Raw genomic sequence first — 21,735 nt, 5'->3', positions numbered from 1 at the left:
GTAGGATTTTTAGGCACATTGCATGAAATCAATCATATTTTCTCATGGTCAGTATGAAGGAATGCTTCAGATGCAAGACAGATAAGAAAGGAGAAAAATACTTATGCCTACTGTGTGGCATAATTACACTGAAAAAGAGGAGAATCTAATATAAAAAATCCTCCTGAGGTATGCTCCTGGGATCAGTTAGTTGGTGGGTAATTATAGAGGAGAATCTAAATTGTCATCATGGTTCAGTAATGCCCAATGACCCAATATGTTGTTGCATATCAGTGAAGACAGTACATTTCGCTAATTAAATTTCTTGCTTGCAAAGTCAAACCACGTAGGAAGGACTTCATCGTCATACTGGATTGGTTTCTTTCACATACCATCCAAGAAATAGGTCTGGTGCAAGAGTGAGGATGGGGAAATGGTACAAGTTTTATGGATCAAGCTCAAGAAATGCAGTCCACATGTAAAGGATGGTATGGAAACATACTGAAAGTGCTATTGGAGAACTGTGGTCAGGCAGCTGTTAGAGTAGCAAAGCAGAGACAGAGGAGTAACAGTGTGACGAGTTGATACACTGGGTTAGTAAGGGCGTAGGAGGGGAGTAGGAAGTCTGTGCTTGACACAGTCAACAAGAGTTGAGTGGGATTTCAAAGTGCCCAGCAGCAGTGCTTGTTGGGTGTGAGACATCCTCATTTTCTGCATTCTGCACATTCCCATCTCTGCAGAGAACCTGGTCTCCAAGGGTAGGAAGATTGAAATGCATGATGCCATAAAATTTGTGCTGCATAAAGCCAACAAAGAATGCCTGCCATGAGAGAGTGGTTTGCTGCACTTTAACAGAAGTGTTAACTGTGTAGATGTGAGGTTGAAAGTAACAGGAATAAATTCATTCCTGTAGATGTTCTGGCCCTTACTAAGGTGGAATATTACTGTTACCTGATGTAGAAAAAAAGCTGTCCTGACAAATTTACATGAAAAGCAGTTAATTGAATTCACAAGTACATTCAGCTGGTGTTGTGGTTTGAGCTCAGAGAGTAACTGAGCACCACGCAGCCTCTCACCCACACCTTCCCCCTCAGGAATAGGAAGGAGAAAGAAAGAAAGAAAAATCCTCAGGAATTGAGATGAGGACAGGGAGGGATGACTCACCTATTGCAGTCACAGGCAAAAGACAGACTTGTTAGGGGAAGAAAAAAGAACATCAGTTTAACTCAAACACTAACAAAACTAACACTTAAGAGAATAGGACAGTGAGAAGTACAATCGCATCTTAAAGACAGCTTTTCCCACCTCTCTGTTCTTCCCAGGCTCAGTTTTGCTCTTAGTTTCTCCGCTTCCTCCCCTCCAGTGGCACAGGGGGCAGGAAATGGGGCTACGGTCAGTCTGCCGCTCCTTCCTCCTCAGAGAGAGGACTCCTTGCATTCTTCCCCTGCTCCAGTGTGGTGTCCCTCTCAGAGGAGACAGTCTTCCATGAACTTTCTGTGATGCGAGTCCTTTGCATGAGCTGCAGCTCTTCCTGAGCTGCTCCACCATAGGTTTCTCCCACATGTTGCAGTCTTCCCAGTGCTGAACTACAACAGCAGGGCCTGCTTCTTGCCACAGAGTCCTGGCCTTCTTTGGGTGCAGCCACCTGCTCCCTCACGGGATCCTCCGTGGGCTTCAGGTGGGCATCTGCTCTACCGGTGACCTCCATGGGCTGCAGGAGGGTCTCTGCACCTGCGCACCTCCACCTCCTCTTCTTTCCTCTCTTCAACTGACCTTGGTGTTTGCATCATGTCTCCTTCACAACTCCCACTCCTTCTCCCAGGTTCCCCTTCTTAAATGCATTATCACAGGGGCACAGCCACCATTGCTAGATGGCTCAGACTTGGCCAAAGGTGGGTCTGACTTGGAGCTGGGGGAGCTTCAAGAAGCTTCTCAAAGGGGCCACTACTGTAGCCCCCTTCCCTGCTACCAAACACCCCACCCCACACACGCACACCCAGCAGAGCTGGTCATGACACACTGGAGATCATAAACAAATTTTTGTGGGAAAATTACAGCTCATCACTGGGAATTATAGCTCAGATTCTTGTGATGTTACAGAGCAGCAGTACACATGGTGTCTTGAATAAATACAAAGTTAGAAATTAAATAACTTGTGTAATTGTCCTCTAAATAGTTGTGAATGATGTGCCTGGAGCTACAGGAGTGGCCTCTAAGGGACAAGAAAATAAAGAAAGAAAGAAAAATTTTTTTAGATTTGTACAATAGCGGCCTTCCTGCCCTTTTAGCTTAAGAGCATATATAGAACAGAGAGTTATTTGGTCTGGGTTAATGGTCATCCCATGGCAGTCTCAAAATACTCTAGGGTGTGTCTGTGGCTGAAGGAAAATGTATGAAGTAGAGAAAAAACTCATACATGTGTGCACACTCAGACACGTGCTCACATACACACACAGCTTTTGCAATATGTGTGCTTCTCTTCTAACTGTATCATAGTAAATTGTACAGGTTTGTACATGTGGCCATGCGTGCACACATACAGGCATGACATACAACCTTATATTTCATGTTTTCTAGTTTTTTAAATTAGGTAAATCTAGTGGAATATTTATATAGTGTGTAACTTTCAGTGTAGAGAGATCCTTTAAGTAGAACATGGGCTATGTTCATGATTTTGTTAAAAAATTTCATTTGGAAAAAGTGTTTAATAGCAGATACAACACACTAAGTAATAATATTTGCTGAATTCACCTAAAAGCTGTAATATGTTTTGTCACCTACTGTTGTTTATTTATGTGCTCTTACCATCTAAGTAGAATTGTTTACATGTTGATTTTCTCAATACTTCTTGTGGAATCCTAATTTTGTTGTCCTTAAAAGTAATACTCTGTTTCATCTCTTGTGACAGGTAGACATTTACTTCTTGTTTTTGTTTTTGTTTTTTTTTTCTTATTGTTTGTGTTACAGTTTAAGTTTCATTCTGAAAGAAGAGACAGGTTTCAAGGTGCTAACTGGCTTTCTCTGTTAGTTGCTGTGGCAATGAGTTACCAATTATTTCTTTTATAGTATTCTGGTGATCAAGTTGGGAGGAAAATTGTGATGTGGTTCACTGATATTTATTTGAAATGCTTGATTTGAGTTGCAGGTTTTTCTAGAGTGAATGTACTAGCCTTAATTTTCATAAAAAGTAGTATTGAGTTTCAGAATGTGTTTATTCTACTAAACAACTCTTTAGGTAACAGGACTTCTATAATTGTGGTTACTAAAACCTGACAGTGATACCCATAATTCTGACATACCCATAAATTTCTGGCAGATAATTTTTAGGATGTAATATTTTGTGGTTTGTCTCTGACCATAATGTAATTCTTGTTTGGAATTTGACCAGAGTTCTTTTAATATCTGTGACATTTTCAAGGCTGAAGGAAAAATCAGTTTCTGTGTTGTGTGATTTTAGTTTAATGACCAGATATGTGATAAAGTAGCTTTAAAATTTATGGCTAAAATCTCCATGTTAAGATTGACTTACTAAGAAGAAAAAAATTGTTTGTCAAAAGTTAAAACTGACTGTGAGTTACATTTTCTATAATGAATTTATCAACCCTATGTATTCAAGACCAGATCTTATTTTTTAAAAGTGCTAAGTATCTCCCACTGATTTCAGTGAGAATGAAGGTGCTCAGTTGGATGGAGATTGAGGTGGCAAGTGGTTGTATTGTACAAGAGAGGAAACAAATTTCAGGGGCATTTCTGTTCTGTTCACACTTTCCATGCAGGGCTTCTTAATCAGAACACAACGTGACTGGTGGATGATTTTCAAAGACATTATTTACATGAGCAATTGAAATTGTGTCTATTTATAGGCTGGTTGCAATCACATCCGACTACTGTGTTTCATAGTGCATTTATCATACAAGTGGTACCAGCAGGAACTCTGCATTTGTATCCCCATGTTGCCATTTTTAATGAATACTCCTTTTTCATTAAACTTCTTCATATGCATTGGTTTCATGACTGCAAAGTTAAAACTACCACTGTCCTTCCTTCTGAAGATAAAATCAACACACTTTAACGATTAGTTATGAAATTGCACATTGATGCAAGTGCAGCAAATGTAAGTGGCTTAACAGAAGGAAATAATGTAACCCTGGACTGGCTGGATTAATGGAAGCTCTTTGTTCCCAACCGTCTGGGATATGCATGTACGCTTCTTTCTCTATTAAACAAATGGTTAGTATCAGAACTTTGGGGTTTTTAACCTATGGGTTTGTGTTCCACAGAAAATGAAGTGGGGGTGACATGACTGTTTGCTTCTTCATATTGTCCTCTTATTTTTGTGGAGTGTCATGTCCAATGAAGACTTACAATTCCATTTTTTCAGTTGAGTCATTGATCCTTCAGTTGATGTAGCCACAAACATATTTTGGGAACTGTATGCTGTTTCCCTTTATTTCTGACATGGATATTGGGCAGTATAAGGTAGAACTTTAATTTGGTTTTGCAGGCCACAGAACTGGTTACTAGAAAACTTTCTTTTTAGGCTTTTGAGGGTTCTTTCTACTTTCAAGTCTTTTGATCTTTGCTTCCTTGAGAAATCCAATTTTATTCATCCTATCTCTCTTTTGCTTATCACAATATATAATTACAGTGATAAACATTACAAAACAGATTGGAACAAGAGTCTGTAAATGTAATCCGTTCAGCAGTGGTCCCCTGCCTTCTAAAAACTGCATCAAGCATAAGCATTTTGCACCATGCCCTTATGGCCATTAAACTTTTTAGAAGTTTATTCTTCATGGTGGAGAACTGTAGGCCAGAGTTGTTGGGTAGTGCCTGGGTGAGGGAGTGGAGACCCTGAACCGTGTGCTCCCATCTTCTCTCAGGTCTTGAAGCACCCTGTTATGCTTTTCTTTCTATTATATTCTTGCAGATGTAATGAATGGCTGGGGACTACGGGGGACAGATGCACCAGTATGAGGGAGCGGAGGCTCTGTATATGGTGTATTCACCATTCTCTGGATCCCACAGGCTACCCATGCTGTATGTACAGTGCTTTTACATGGTGTCTCTCATTCTTATATAGTCCTATAGTTATTACCTGACTTCATCCTTACAGGTGTTTTATGTTAACAGTACTTAGCTTCATGAAGGCCTAAAAATATTCTGAGGGCCTTCCGCTGTGCCCACTAAAACCAGTGGTAATATTTATACATCTTCTTAACAAGTTTTGACTGATTTAAAAAAAAAAAAATAATTTTCAAAGGTCATTGTAGTATGCTAACAAGTTGTGAATGGGTTTATGTGACCTAGAAGATCTTAAAATTTCCTTTCATTAGCAGCTCACCAATTTTTTTATAATCTTCACTCTTGTACAGTGCCTTTTCTAAGTCATTAGATTTTCAGTGGTGACAGCATAATAGCCAACACTTTATTCTTAACTGTTCTTGAAAAAGAATACAAGAAAATATGAAAAGCCTATTTCTTAATGGGTGGAAGTGTAACAGTAGGAATTCATGTCTATCTTAGCTAGTTTTGTTATCAATAAATAATTATGTCTTTCTGTGGGTGATACTTTAAGTGAACCTTGACAGTGTCAGTATACATACTCTCCTCACTGCAGATCACATCATTATTTCACGTTGGTAGTACCTGAAGGGACTTGATGCCCGACCCTCCCTTACCCTTGGAGGGAGAAGTGGGTTACAGTACGAGGTGTAACATGCTCAGGGATGTGTCTGTTCCTCCAGCTGCTCTGTAAAGATGAACTGCTTTCTGCTTGGGTAGATTTTCTTCTGCATAGTGGATTGTTCTATATTCTGTTATTTTTGTTTAAAGCAGTAATGTCTTTACAATTTACATCTATTGCTGTGAGACTTGGGAAGTTTGAATTCTTTGATCTATATGTGAAATATTTTTATTGTTTAGAAAGTGATGCATTCCTGCTAAGTGCTCTGTTTGCTGTTCTTTTAAATTTCACAAGTGAAGGGATCGGCTGCCTGTGTTGCACAGGAGTGGAGCTGGGAAAGCCATGAAGGCCTCATCAGGTTTGGGTGTCTGAGGTTGCAGGGAGCCTCTTGGTCGCTGCCAGGGACCAGCACCACTTTGTGCACCTCTTGGACCAAACTGATTGGGGTGCCATTCCTAAGATGACTCCTCAAGGGGGTGCCTGTCTCTTTCTCCAGGCTTATCATGATAAAGATGAGACCAGTGGGGGCCCATGGGGTTATCACAGAGTCTTGTGACAGGAATGAAGCTTGTGTGTTGACACTCACCCCATAGCTCTGGCTTACCAAATATACACCAAGACATTAAGCATATATCAGCTTTCTCCAGTCCAGCAACTGTGTGATTTACAGCTCTCTCAGATCCCCTGGTACCAGCTGGGAATACCTCTGTTCAAGTGACACTTTTTTCTCAGTAGTAACACACAGCACTTTGTTCGAGAAAGTTCAAGAAAGTGAGTTTAATTTGTTGTAGTACTATGTTCTCTCAGCCTCATCAGTGATCTCTCATCACCAGAAATAATCTTAGACCCTCAATACTGTGATATAGTCTCTAGGATGTGAATGTGGATATAAAAATAAACATTCTCTTGGGCACTTTCTTTGGTGGGGGGTGGTAGCAGTCATTTGGAAATGCCTCTTATTCAAGAAAGGGGAAAAGGAGCTGTGGGTATCTTAAGAGTAATGGTCATACATTGCACCTGATGGATCACTGGGTTCTTGATGTAAATACTGAGGACCCAGTCTTTATAATTCAAACAGCACTAGTATTGAATGTCTCAGTTCAGCTGGTTAATTGTGAAGTAGGTAGACATACGTATCTCACTTGAGGATGTGGGCTCAGCCTGTTTTTTTTCCCCTATGTTTTCTTGAGACAGTGACTCTGGCTGGGTGTTCTCCATCTTATGCTAGAGAGGACAGTGTTAAATGTACTAGTTGTCTGCACTTTTGGTGTTGCTCCCCAGTAATATGATCATTTTGAAATCACTCGACTTTTTAGAAGTGCTTTCTTTTGCTATTTTACTGCCTGTGGAATTGCTGAGGAAACGTATTATGAATGTGGACTTTCTATGCTCTGATGCAGTTTGTTTGTTCCTGGTGATGTTAAGTGTCTGTCAGTCTGAGAAAAAAAAAAAGTGTGTTTCTTTTCATCATTGTGATTTTGACTTGCAATTTATCAGATTCTGTTTGTTGTGCAATATGGCATAGAGATCTTGTGTTGTCTTTATCCGCCTTTCTCTGACTAAAAGGGCTACTTGCTGAAGCCCAGATCGCTTCCAGAATATGTCTTCAAGGTACTCTAGGTGTGTAGGTGTGGCCTCAAGGTTCATGGAAACTGCTGTTTTCACTAGGACATCGTGGTTTCAGAGTTCTGGCCTGTATAGGAACAAAATAATATTTGTTAAGAATCTGTCATAATGGCTTCTCTTTTTTTCAGTCACCAGGACAGTGTCCTGGATTCCTTTAAAAATTTGCAGGCCACTGTTGTATATGTTGAACACATTCTCCATGTGCTTCATTCTGTGCTTTTATCAGGGTGAGGAGCCTCAGATGATGCCTAAGATGGTTAAAGTTATCTGCAAAATAATAATTCCAAACTGCACAAAACCAGAAGTTTCTTTACCACAAAACAGTAATAAACTTTGTTCCCTGTAATCTGTTAGGGGCATTGGGACATAAATACCAATAATGTGCTCAGGGCTACAATCAGTAGCATTTTTGTCTTCTATGCATTTGGCTGTCTGTAGTTCCTGAAGTGTTCATCAGCATGCTGAAGGTAGATGCTGCTCATGTTAAGCATTTGGAAATACTGTTTTCCATATTTTGATGATCATTATTCTGTATATCCCGTTATTAACCAGGCTTTTCAGTTTCTGCATATTATTTATTTCTCTTTGTGCATCTGGTACTCAAGATAAGCATTTAAAAGTCAAATCTTGTATCATCACAGATTATGAAGTTCACTTGACCAGTTTTTTACTTTGGAACAATAAATTCCAGTTTATACTAACAGTGATCAGTGGTTTACCTTCTGGTTAACTGTTCAGTGTCAATGTCTCTTGTGACAAGAGATGTGCTGAATTTTTGTGATATTTCACACTAGATTTTACTTACAGTTCTGGCTTCATTGTAGTCTTCTATGATAAATCTACACAGCAAGCAGGTCATTATTCTTCGGATTCTGCAATGCTTTCTTTGTAACAGGGCCAGGCCAAAATCTGCAAGGGAATGTCTTCAATTTTTCTACCTGTCTTCGAGAACAGTGACATCAGATGTGTCCTTTACTCAGTGATAACAGAAAAGCCTTCAGTTTGCCTGTGACACTTTCTGAAGTGGTTCCTTAGTTGCTCTTTTTGATAACCATTCAGATACTCTTTGCCAGGTAATTAATGACATCAGGGGAACAACTTGTAACTGCAGAGAATATGAATATACTTGTGACTCAAAGTAAAAAATGTAATTTCCCAATAATTGAATTCTTCTGGAACTCAGGTTGGAAGGGACCTTAGGAAGTCTCTAGTCCAACCTCCAGCTCAAAGCAAGCCAGTTCTTAGGTCAGAACAGGTTGTTGAGGGTTTGTTCTTGAAAACGTCCAAGGACTGAGAGAGACTGCACAACATCTCTGGGCAACCAGCTTCACCACCTGATTGGCCTCTTGAAAAGTTTTCCTTACACCCAGTCTGAGACTCTCGTTTCAACTCATGCCTTTGTTATCTTCCCACCATGCACCAGTGTGCAGAGCCTCAGTGACCTCCCCATAGGTACTGCCATGCTGCTGTCAGGTCCCCAAAGCTGTGTCTTCTCCAGGCTGAACAAACCCATCTCCCTCAGCCTCTGCTCACAGGGCAAGTGCTCAGCCACCCTGATGACCCTCCACTGAGCTCATTCCAGTTTGTCAATGTCTTTCCTCTGTTGGAAGCCCTCAAAGTGGACCTAGTATTCTAGATGTGGTCTAATGAGTGTGGAGTAGAGAGGGACGATCACTTCTGTTCATACAGACAAGGAGGCGGTTGGTCCTCCTTGCTGCTGGGGCACTGCTGGCTCATGGTCAGCAGCTGCCCACCAAGACCCCCGGGGCTGTTCTAGGGGAGCAGCTCCCTGAACCTATGCAGTTGCAGGGCTGAGGATGAGAACAAGAGATGTTTGGGTGCATGTGCCTCTTTGGAGGGTAGTCTAAGATGAAAAATGTTCACCAGACTTGAATGATCTATACACTGGCTTGTGTGTATTGTGTACGTTTGAGAGCTTCATCTAGTTGTGACTTTACCTTCGCTTTAGAGGTCAGCATGTTGAAAGGCCTCTGAGAGTGTAAAAAACCACGTTGATTTAAAGTGGTTACACTAAATGTAGTACCTTCAGATTCATTTGTCACAGTATTCCAAGCCTGGTACTGTTTATTTTTAACACTTGTAGCTTTTTATTGGTTTTGATTTCTTTAGAATTAGAATAGTTTTTTTTAATATATCAGCAGTGGGTACCTCAGTCAGCAAATGGTCTGGTTCATTCAACTAGAGTATTTTTGTTATCATAGAATGGTTTCTGTTGGAAGGAACCTTAAAGATCATCTAATTCCACCTCCCCCTACCATGGGCAGGGACATCTTCCACTAGACCAGGTAGAATCTCCCAGCTGCACTGCTATCTTGGTAACTTTTACACTGAATGATTATTTAATGATTAAACCTGAAATTTCTAGGAGTGTCAAGGGAACCGTATAAAAATTAAATCGAGAAGTTCTTTAGCACTGCTGCTTAAACACGGGACACTTATAAAGGAATACAATTTCCTTGGAGTTCCTTCAGCTTTATCTGTGGCCTTGATTATTTCCTCTAAGTTTTATCTCTAAAAGAACATTCTGTTACAAATGACTGATTTGGCTGAAGAAGCTAGATGCTGCTCTGTCTTGCCCTAAGGGTTCATTTATTTTCCTTTGATATTTAACAGAGTTGTTGCTGAAGAGCATCTGTAGGTACTTCCTTTCCCAGGAGAAAAAGACTGAACTGTAAGCCTGAATTCTAGCACCCTGCAAGGTGAAATGTTAACTCTTTGTTTAACTTGTGCTGTTATTCTAGGAGCTTTTCTGAAAAGTGCTCACCTGGGATATACTATTCCTTAGGATATTGGTTTCAGTAAATGTAAGGTGTCTGGCTCAAGTTAGGATCTTTACATTATTTTCCCCTCCAAATTTAAAGGAATTGTAGTTTACAGAGGGGGCATGTGTTGTTATCTCTCCTCGCATGAAGTAAAAATAGAAATAAAAATCTTTCCTCCCTTACATTCAGTAAGAATAATTTCATGTGTATATTATTTCCCTGAAAGTATGGATCTGTTTTGCATGTGTAGCTGACCAAAAGGAAACCGAGTTAGAAGCATGAATTTTATGTTTAGTTTTCAAATGGCAAGTCTGCTTTTATTCTGAGATTTTCTGGTGTGGATTCAGTTGCTGAGAAAGTTGCTACATTCATTCACACTCATGAGCTTTCTCCTGTTGTCTGACAGTTTCATTTTCTGCTGAAACAGTGTAAGGTTGTGGTTGTGCAGGGGAAAACAAGAGCTGGTCTCAGTGGAGATCCTGCGTATTAAGACAAGAGACTACAAGTTGAGGTTTGTGTAAAACGAGGAACTCTGCCTAAAATGGAGAATACTGGAACAGGGACTGGAATGCAGTAGCGAAGTATTTGTGGAGATGTGGTCAGCTTTTTCCAGGATAATGTGATGTAATTATTAGAAATTTGTTGCAGAAGTCTGGAGGCCATTCATGCATGGACCATTTTGGTCCTTTTTTTCATTAAGTGGAAAGAGCACCGTCTTTCTTGGTTAGCTGCAGGTGGACAAGTGTGCTTTTGTTATCACAGCCATGTGTGGAGTAGACTGGGAAGTCCAAAACAACTGTCTTGACAGTCTGAGGTGGTTTGAGGTCCCATTGCCATGTGTTCATCAATGATCTCATGCATATATTATGTCAGTTTTCCTGGGTTCATCTTTAGGCAGCTTCTCTTCAATTACAATGTGGTCTTAAGTAGGTACTGAGAAAATGAAGTTAAGTGTTGATGACTAGCATAAAAGAGTAATACAACTTGGCGTGTCCTATGCGTGTTGATGATGCCTCATCCATCTTTTCCACATCTTAATCTAAAACAAGAGGGAGTGAAACAGCATTTTGAACATCTGAAAGATCCATAGATAGAAGAAATAAAACTGGTTTTACAGTCTGCAGGAAAAAAGCTAGTTTCATATCAGTTTGTGTGTTCACTCATTTAGTCTCTTGAATATGGTAGCATTTATTTCATAATGGTACCAAATGTGTATATGTGGGAGGGGTGGAGGGTGTTTAGAAAGCTGGGAATAAAGTTGCTTTTTTTTCAGTCATCAGCGTACACTGTCTGCATTTACCTTTGGCTAAGGACTTTCTGAGAAATATTAGTTCCAAGTAGTGACAGCTTGTTAGCTGAATGGAGTTTTGGGTTGGTTTTTTTCTTTTAGAAAAAGATTAACTAGTTCTGTGAGACCTTGATGCCTCCTTTCTTGTTCTGAGTGGTAAGTAATCACACAGTTATGGACATCTATTATTAGGGATTATAAGTGTGGTAATCTGTGTTCTCAGGGTAATTACAGTCCCAGTTCTTGGAATGATAATATTTGTAGTCCATCTATTGGCTTGTTGTAGTTGTCTGCACCATTAGGGATGTAGTGAGCATGACTGCTGTATTGAGCACTTGCTTTCTTACTTTAGTATGTAGTACCAGTATTATTTCATAATAAGTTCATATTTTGGCTATGAAAAAGTAAACCAGCATATATTATTTCATAGTTATGATTTGTCTTCTAAACTTCCTTTGGCTATCTAAAGAGAATCCTGTCAGCAAAAAGTCTTAAATGGATTTTCTGGAATTGTTGAGGAACCAGATGTTCAAAATCAACCTTTTAAAAACTTGGCAGAAATATTTTCCATAGTGTTTTTTGTCTACCTGTCTTCCTGTTTTATCTGGAGCCTGTTTAGTAAATTTGGTTTATCATATTTCTTATATAGAGGAGTATGTGAGCATGACTTACCCTTTGACCAAAGCCAACATACCTAAAATCAGCATGCTAAAATTCCAGGAGACAAGCTCCTTCAGCTTATTACTGCATTTCATTTTGCCTAACAGCCTGGGCCCAGAGGAATGAAGAGCATCTCATTACAGAGTATTTTGTAATGGAGAATGTAGGGCACTTTGAAAAACGAGGAGAGGTGAGTTCAAGCTTCCTTCCCTTGGTCCCATAGCTGTAAAAAGCAGAGGTAAATTTCCTATAGCAACCATTCTTTTAAAAGTATGTCTCCACCTCATTTTTAGATGCCTATCCACAGCTTGCTATTCTGAATCCCTTACGGATACAGGGTTTTCTGTGAAGCCTGTTGAGATTGAATTTTGCACTCCCTTAGCTGCCCAAACCGAGTCTACCCTGTATGTGGGAACACTGGTTTTGACACATGCCTCTGAGGAGTTCTTGTAATTATGACTTAATTAGATGTAATTCCAATGGTTCCTAGGAGTATTCTAGATTTAGTATTTTCTGTACCTTCCTCAATTTGCTGGATGATTGATCATACTGCTATTGGTAGGTTTTTCACCCTATTTTGGTCGAATCAGTTCAGTCTGCTGGCAGGACAGTGAGACAAGCTTGTTGGGGCCAATAGTTTTGGCTTTGTCTCTAACCTCCCTACAGTCACTCTTTGCATGAATCTTTGGAAGTCACCTTCTCTTGTCTGCTACATTTTTTCTTCTTTACTTGAATCCTTTTATATCTTTACATGTCCTGTCATCACTGATTATTTTCTTTGTGTGTCACTCCTAATAATTTTCTTTTCCTTACTACATCCTTCCTTTAACTATCAAGATCTTGTGTTAGTCTTTAAAACACCAGCATATAAAATAGTCATTAAAATGTGGTTCCATGAGATAGCCACCTTCTTTTTGTTTCATTAGCCTTTGTAACTCTTTGCAAATCTGTAACACTAGTCCCTCTCCTTTCCTCCCTCCTCACCCCATTAAATCAGGGTGGTGCGTGGCTGGTGTACCTGGTGACCTGCTGAGTTCTGCTGTTCGTTTTCTTGTCTTGAATTCTGTGTTTCTTATGCTTTTTTTGGTTCTACTCCTACTTTTCCAAGTTCTCCTTTACAGATGATAGGCACTTCCCTTCCTCCAATATGTTAGAGTGCCTTGGAGAAGAGCGTCTTTCACCTCTTCCCTTTCTGTATGTCCTTACTTACCTTATTGTGGGGGGGTTGGCCTTGGCTGGACACACCAAACTGTTCTATCAGTCCCCCTTTTCAACTGGAGAGGGGGAGAGAAAATAAAACAAACAACTTGTGGGTCAAGATAAGGACAGGGAGATCACTCGGCAAATACTATCATGGGCAAAACAGACTCAGCTCAGGGAATTAATTTAATTTTTTACCAATCAAAACGGAGTACAGTAATGAGAAACAAAACCAAATCTTAAAACACCTTTCCACCACCTCTCCTTCCTGGGCTCACCTGCGCTCCCAATTTCTTTTACCGCCTCCCTCTTAGCGGCACAGGGGGACAGGGAATGGGGGTTGTGGTCAGTTCATCACACCTTGTTTCTTTCGCTTCTTCCTTCTCACACTCTTCTCCTGCTCCAGCATGGGTCCCTCCCACAGGAGACAGTCCTCCATGAACTTCTCCAACATGGGTCGTTCCCACAGGCCGCAGCTCTTCACGAACTGCCCCAGCGTGGGTCCCTCCCAGGGGGTGCAGCCCTTCAGGCACAGGCTGCTCCAGCGTGGGTCCCCCGCGGGGCCACAAGTCCTGCCAGAAACCTGCTGCAGTGTGGGCTCCACTCCCCACGGGGCCACAGGTGCTGCCAGGAGCCTGCTCCAGCGTGAGCTTCCCACAGCCACAGCCTCCTTGGGGCACCCCCTGCTCCAGTGTGGGGCCCTCCCCGGGCTGCAGGTGGAGATCTGCTCCTCCGTTCCCCTCCCTGGGCGCAGGGCACAGCTGCCTCCCCATGGGCTGCCCACAGGCTGGGGGGAACCTCTGCTCCGGGCCTGGAGCACCTCCTGCCCTCCTGCTTCACTCACCCGGGGGCTGCAGGGTTGTTTCTCTCACATATTCTCACTCCTCTCTCTGGTTGCAGTAGTTGCACTGTTCCCTACACCCCTTACCCCACCCCCCTTCTTAAATACGTTATCCCAGAGGCACTAACACCATCGCTGATGAGCTCAGCCTTGGCCAGCAGCGGGTCCACCTTGGAGCCGGATGGCATTGGCTCTATTGGACATGGGGGAAGCTTCTAGCAGCTTCTCACAGAAGCCACCCCTGTAACCCCCACCTCCGCTACCAGAACCTTGCCATGCGAACCCAACACACTTATTACTATGATTTTATAATTTTCTTATTTTCGCAAATAATTCTTAGGTTTTTCTTCCTGATGCTGAGTTTTCAATAAGAAAAAAGTCTGTAGTTGATGGCTATGAAGTACTAAATACAGGAGGAAGAGAGATGGGCGAGTTCTGTTTTTATCCTGTAGTATTAGCAAATATAAAATTGAAATGTAGGCAGAGAGCTCAAACTTTGTCAAATATTTCAGATATGTCCCAAATAACACACTGTAGCATTGTGAACTCCTTGAACTCATATGAGAATGGGAACAGAAGGTTATACAAGTCAGCATCAGAGTACAATATGTTGCTATATGTTTTGCTACTCCATATGCTATATTGGGAAAACTTATAGAATGAGTAGTACATGGTATATACTGGCAAACTCTTATAGTGGATGTGCAACTTTTGTAATGATTTTATTGTTTAATAACTACCTACAGTACTCTGGACGCTCTAATGTGTGTTTTCACTAGCCAGTCAGAGAGTTAAGCATGTCCTGAGAAGCCAAGCAAAACTGTCTCCTACCATCAGCCAGAAGCCTGGTTGTTATTTTAGCTCCATCTTGACAAATTACACAATTATGGAAAGTACTGAAATAGGACTAGAAAAAGGACTAAGTACTATGTAAGTCCTTAGGGAAATTCTGTTAAAGCCCCTTTCTGGTTCTCTGTTTAAAAATAGGCAAGTTCTTCAGCTACTTGTGGTAAAGTTCAAACATACTGTTTCTGTGGAGGAGCCTATTTATGATTCAAACCCCTGTGATTTCAGGGAAGAGTGTGCATCTTTGAACCATCAATGAGCATGAGCAGTGCTAGCTGTGATGCAGAGTGCGTTGGACTCTGGAGTACAGGAAGGTACTGCAGTCTAACACGTCACAATTTGCACTGTTATATGCCAGATAATATTAAGGAACTTGTGCAAAGGTGCCCACACATGAATAACTCAACTGGGATAAAGTTATCCAAAAATGTCTTGTGTGGGCCATCATGTTTCTTCAGATGGGCTTTCATAGTGTTGAGTACAGTCTTGATAAAATTCTGCTTCAGTGTGAGGATTGGTGAAATATGAATAAAAGCCAAGTGGACTTTTCAACAGAAAATCCTTGGGAGGTTCTATGATTCACCGATGGCATAGGACTCATTCAGGATGCTACATGTTATATTAGGCAATTCATGTTATTTAGAGATGCTGGAGGAAATATCTTGGAAGTTTGGCTAATTAGAAATAGCACTGGTAGCAGATGGACGAAAGAAAATACTGTAGAGTTGATTGTGTGAATCTGATTTCTTGCAAGCATGTAGTGCAGGCTGAGCAATGTCTGCCAACTCTGGCAAAAAGTTTTGCCATTGAGCTGAGCACAAACCTAATATTTGGTATGTGTTTGTGACTATCAGGAAGTCTTTGGAGAATTTCAGTCTATACGCTGAAAGCAAGAGTAGAGATAACTGTCCTTCATGAGGAGCCAGCCTCCTTGAAACAGACTGTCCTGGCAGTGCTCCCAAGACTCTGGTTCAGTCAGTCCTCATCTAATGAACTAAAGGTCACCTCACCCTCCTGATAATTAAGAGGAAACAAGCTGCCTGGATTTTATCCACCTTCAGATTTTTAGGCTGGTGTCCTGAGCACTTAGAGATTTGTGTTACATAGTGGAGCACTCAAAAGTCATTACTCTATAAATCTAGTAGATTAGAGGGGAATTTCTTCACTTCTTGGTTTCTTGCATGTGAGGAAATCTCACAAATATTCATGTCTCTATGACTGCCAGAATTGCAAGGAATCAGGCATTCTGTGTATTAATTCCCTTATTAATGCCTAAATAAAGTTTTAGTTTAGTGACCCTATCAGGCATAAGTGTTTCAGAGATGCCTTCTTTTTGACCGTATCATGGGAAATGATAGCCTCCATGATCATGCTTTCTTCTAAATGAACTTATATTAAATGTAAAGTTAACTTCTTGGAATAGTTTCAGAGTTTTGCACAAATGGTGGATCTCAGCAGCAGAGCCAGTTGGTATTGCCTTATTATATCATGTGTAGAATCAGGTAAATTTTATCCCATCTCATCATTCTCAGATAGAGGAGAAAGTTGATCTCCTTTTCTCTGGGTTGTTCTTCAGACCTTATGTTTACCTACAGCTCTTCAATCTCATCATGCATGTGGTCCAGTCAAAACCAGGTTTTGAAATAATATGGGACTTGATAGTTGCAAGCATCAGAGACCATGACTGGTTATTTTGCATTGCTACTATTGCACAGGGTTGCTTTTTTAAAAAATAAAAAATACTTATGAAGTTGGGATTTTGGGGTGCTAGGCTCTCTTGCTAGTTCCTCCTGCAGTGGTAGGAACTGATGAGATATTAAAAAATGAGTTTCCCTGTCAGAAACTCTGGAGGTCTGGTAGTACTTGCCGTCTGGTTTGGAATTACCACCTGCTGTGGAAGGAGTCTCTGTGCACCATGTTTGTAATCTGTGTCCAGTAGGTGAAGAGAAGTACATCCCGACAAAATGGAAGAAAATCTCACACTGACGTTAAGTCACCTTAGCAGTTTTCATATGGCTAAATCATGAAAGTGACGTTCTTGCTGTATGAGAGGATGGGCATAGCTGTCATAGTTAGGGATGTTTGTAGGGACATATAGCATGCTTGCCATACAGTGGCTAGAGATGGTCTGTTTTCACGCTGCAGCCTGGCAAAACTGTAGTCTTGATTTGCCCTGAATGGGATGAAGAAATATTTCCACAGCTCTTTTTCTGATGTAAAACTCTTTCTAATAAGTTTTATGACTCAGGGTTCTATGTTTTGGAAAGGGTACACACATACTGATTTTTTTTCCTGCCATGTTTTGAGGATAATACATTATTTTATTAATTATATATGAATTTTCATTCATTTCATTATTGATAGGTTCTTGTTTCCTGATATATCAAGGGAATAGATAGAGTGTGACTAATATTTTTTGTGAACTTACAATTACTAACTATATGTTAATTTTCATTTTAGAATTCGTATCTGAAGTGACTGTATTTCTGGTTTTGAATATAAAATGTTTACTAGCTGAAAACCAGACTTTACTTGGGAGTGATGAGTTAGAAATGATAAAAGCTTTCCTCTTCTTGCTGACAAAGTAATCCATCTAGAGTTGTGTGCCGTTTTCAGTGCGTGTGTATTTTAGTAATGCACTGCCTTTTGACAATTCAGATTTTTCCTACAAATACTTTGCACTGATGTATTTGGGCTTGTTTGTGTCCATCTTGGGGAATTATATGTGAAATGTAACCCTCAGTTGGGAGAACTGAATAAAAATAGTTTCACTTAGTTAAGCTTAGCAACCAATGGAGAAATATGTATAGTGTTTGTATCACTATTTTTGACGCCATAATTATGCATGTGATGAAATAGGTCCCAAAGAACGATATTAGGAGTGCTTTTTGAGCAATGATGCAAGTATTGCATTCAGCAGTGACATGTAGCAAAATGTGGCAGGGCATTTGAGTGTGATGAAGTCACCATGTACTGTGATTGTGCTATGTACTGTGTACCCTGTGGAATGAGCTGGAGGGGTAGAAAAATAAAATACTGAACACTATGAGTATTGCAGCCATCAGCAGTGGAATGGTTCAGAATAATTAATGTCTGTGGTGCCAGTCAAGCCTTAGATAAGAGAGATGGAGACCACAGACCATCTTCCTGGAATATACAAAATGAATAAAGAAGGTGTGCTATTGCATGAGCAACCTGTCATCATTATCAAGTTACGAATTTCTTTGTTTTCCAAGAATTATGGACTAAATGGAGAAGTGGGGGAACCAGTCTTGCAGCTTGTTATAACTAACAGGACTAATCTCAAGAGGGATACGATTTATTTCAGCCAATTAGTCACATTTTTAATTAATTGCATCTTAATCTGGACATATAATACAGGTCAGATGAATTACTTCATAAATGTGCCAGTTTCTCTCCTTTAACTAATTGGAATCCAGATAACTTCTGCAGATGTGGATGTCTACATAAGAGGCATCTCATATAGTTTTAGATGGTTTATGTCATTGGGATTCTTATGTGCCAAACTCCAGTTTCATGTCATGAAATTCAGTGGACCAGAGCAATGTCAGAGACTATATTTCAAGAAAAGGTAAAATGTATCAAGTTTTTCCATGAGACGTCTATTGGTATGTACTTAGAAATAAATATGTTACTAGACTAGTCTGTAAAACAGGCTACTGCAGTAATCAATAATGGAAAGGAAATTCCATAATTAAAACCACAGAGCCATAGCATTGGTATAATCTTTAAACTGTGACCCAGATGAAAGATGCATCCTTGATTATGGCAAAAAGATAAGCCAAAGCAAAGTACAGAATTGTAACCAGAAGAGTAAGTTTCTCATCACAGATGATAAGAATAAATAATTTTAAAATTTGGGTAGATGGGCACTAGCCAGGATAAAGTGCAGTTCTTAAATATATTGTCTATAATCAGTGATAAAGAAGAAGTATTTAATCAAGGCACCTACTGATAATAGTTAGTGAGACTGACTGAAATGAGCTAGCAGAGAAGAGTAAAGTTAGAGCAGAGACACTAGATGACACAGACATCAGGAACATTCTTTCTGGACAGATCCTACTTCAGGCTATGTGAAAGATGATACAGGATGGGCACAGAGGAGGCTAAATTCAGTTTCTGTTGAGTGATCTGGAAGACTGTTAAATATTCAGCCAGGCTCTTTAGGACCTGTCAATTCTGGGATAAACAACATCAGCTATTGAATTAAATTCCTGCTTTGTATAATTTTTTTTCATGTAGAGGTTATAGCAAAGGTAAGGACAGGATGTAACTGTACTCAGGTTGAGACAGACTGTTCCTACACCCAGCAAGCAGCACACTGTACTGTAGCACGGATTTGTCGACTCTCCTGTACACATGCACACACTAGGGCACAGAGGCTGATACCAGCTGAAACAAAGTAGCAGTTTACATCATCATGAGTTATGGTGCTCACTTGGCGTGTTATTATTGCTTCTATTTAAATAAAATCCCCTAAAGTTTATTTCAGACGGGATTGAATTAACTGTAGGTACCATAAAGCAGTTGGTAGGAACATTTTGTTTATATAGAGGTAAAATATTATAGTTGTTCATCAGATTGCAGACTTCCTTTTGTGGGCATTTGTAATTATTTTGGGACATAATCCAGTTCCTAGTAAATTTGGTAGGAATCTTTCAGTCAGTTCCAGAGGGACTTGTATCAAATTTCTCTAAGTTTTTGAAGATACTAAATTTTATGAAGTTGACATTTTAGTGCTTAGTGTTTGCCAGGTGCCTGATGTGGTGAGGACCAAGACTTCCTTTGAGACCTAATATGTGCAGTGATGCACTTTGCCATGAAATCATCTTAATTGGGTGGGGTAATGGGGATCTTAATGGGTCTACCTGGTCACTGCTTTAGAAGTTGTTTGTATAATAATATAGGAAATATAGGAAATAAACAAGAGGACCTGAAATCTTAATCCATGAGCAACAGCGTGACTGAACTAGCGTAGCAAAGATGCAACGGGAGCACAGGGAGGAGGAAGAGGCAGTTGCTGTTGTATATTGGGTTCAGACACTTGTGCTGTGACCCAGCTGTAGAGGGAGTTGGACATACTGATGCTCTGTGAAAGGGGAAAAGCTCGTGGCCTCCATCACTATGCAGGCATTGCACCGGCCACCAAACAGATCAGGTAGGTGAGGATTTTTACTGGCAGATTATAGGGGATAGTGATGATGGGAGATTTTAATTAATCAGTCATCTGTTGGAAACCAACAAAAGAAGCAATTGAAGGGGAAGCTATTCTGTTTGATACCAACTCCAAGAGAGAAACTGTTCAAGAACAGGGAGAGAAAAGGCGAGAATTACCCTGGGATGACAGAGCACACAGATTTCAGGAAGGGAAAGAAGCTGAATAAAAGAATCAGAACAACAGGTTTCAAGGGGTTATGAGAGGATTGTGGGCATAATCTCTCTGGAAGGGAGTCTGAAGAAAAGAATTTAAAGGAATTGGTTATTCCTTAAATTTAAAATACAAAGACAAAAAAATGCAAATTGAGACAGCACAGGAGAAAGACAAAAAGCATAGTAAAATAAATCTGTCTAAAATAAAATCACCTTATTTATATCAAGCACAAGAATGAACCATGTAGAAAATTAAAACTAGTTTGGATTATTCAGAACAAGTGCAAAAGAGTAGCAAAAGATGTAGAAAAGAAAATCAAAGAAGCCAAGGCCAAAAAATGTGAACAAGAAAAGACTGTGTATGAGAAAGATCATGAGGAATAACAGAAATTGTTCTGGAAGTATATTTCTGCTAAGAGAAAGTTTCAGGAAAGTGTTGCTCTACTGCTTAACGGAAACACCAGTCTTCACTAGTGGTATTAAGAGCATATGGTAATCTCAGCCTAGAATAGGGAAAGGATGAATTGGAGAGTACTCAATGTGTTAGGTGTCCCCACGTTAGCTGTGCCTGAGACATGCTGTATGTGGAAACTGGAAGAACTGGGTAAATCAGTCTCAGCCCTGTTAGCAATTACCATTGAGAAGCTGCAGAAGAGAAATGAGAGAGTGTGAAAAAACAGAAAAACTGATCCTTAGAAGCATGAGGGAGCTATGGAGGGAAGAGACCTATCACAGGTTTACAGATCATTTTTATTCCTAGAGAAATTACAGAAAAATATTCAAATAATTTGTAAGTAGCTGGAGGAAGGCAACAAACAGCAATCAGCATGGGTTTGCTGGAACTATCTAAGACCCTATAATGAGAGATTAAAACTTGTGGAAAGGAGCACATGTCCTACATTTTCACTTTAAGAAACTTCTGAATGCTGCCTCAGACAACTCCCCTGTAAACAAGCTAGGGAACATCAAGCAGTGGCTTAATGCAAGTGCATGGGGATATAGCTGCAAAATTGGTTGGATAAGCTAACCTCTAAGCACCTGCTGCTGTTGTTTTACCACTATGTGTGTATTCCACAAGAATTTATTTTAGACACTATTTTGTTTTTTCAGTAATAATTTGGATTATTAGAAGGTACACTTATTAAATTTGAAGTTGTCACAAAATTGGAATGGATTGGAAGGATGCTAGAGAACAGGATGAGAATTGAAAATTATCTTGACACGCTGGAGAAATGGCTTGGGGAATAAGGTAATATTTAATAGGTGTAAGTGCATGGTGCTACACTTGGGCAGAGTAGCCATGTACAGGACACAGGACAGCTGGTTAAGCAGTCGGCTTTCAAAACAATATGTCCATCATTACCAGTACATGAGTAAACATAATCAAGCTGTTGTGAAAAGGTATGGATGGATGAAAAAGACATAGCCTGCAAAA

The 21,735-nt window shown here is 40.2% G+C and overlaps 1 protein-coding gene across 2 annotated transcripts in view; it reads left to right on the top strand.

Moving 5' to 3' along the window:
• PRKAR2B (protein kinase cAMP-dependent type II regulatory subunit beta) overlaps window positions 1-21,735 on the top strand; it is a 59,233-nt gene that overhangs the window by 14,550 nt on the left and 22,948 nt on the right. For both annotated transcript variants that reach the window (XM_026868531.1, XM_026868530.1), the window contains exon 2: window positions 4,910-5,019. In XM_026868531.1, coding sequence (XP_026724332.1) covers window positions 4,953-5,019 — 67 coding nt within the window. In that variant the 5' untranslated portion in view covers window positions 4,910-4,952. The remainder of the gene's footprint in view (window positions 1-4,909; window positions 5,020-21,735) is intronic.

The sequence above is a fragment of the Athene cunicularia genome, assembly GCF_003259725.1.
Source record: "Athene cunicularia isolate RWA chromosome 1 unlocalized genomic scaffold, athCun1 chr1_part2, whole genome shotgun sequence".
Classification (NCBI taxonomy): Eukaryota; Metazoa; Chordata; class Aves; order Strigiformes; family Strigidae; genus Athene; species Athene cunicularia.
Note: the sequence above shows the minus strand (reverse complement) of the source record. Positions and strands in the feature narration are given on the sequence as shown.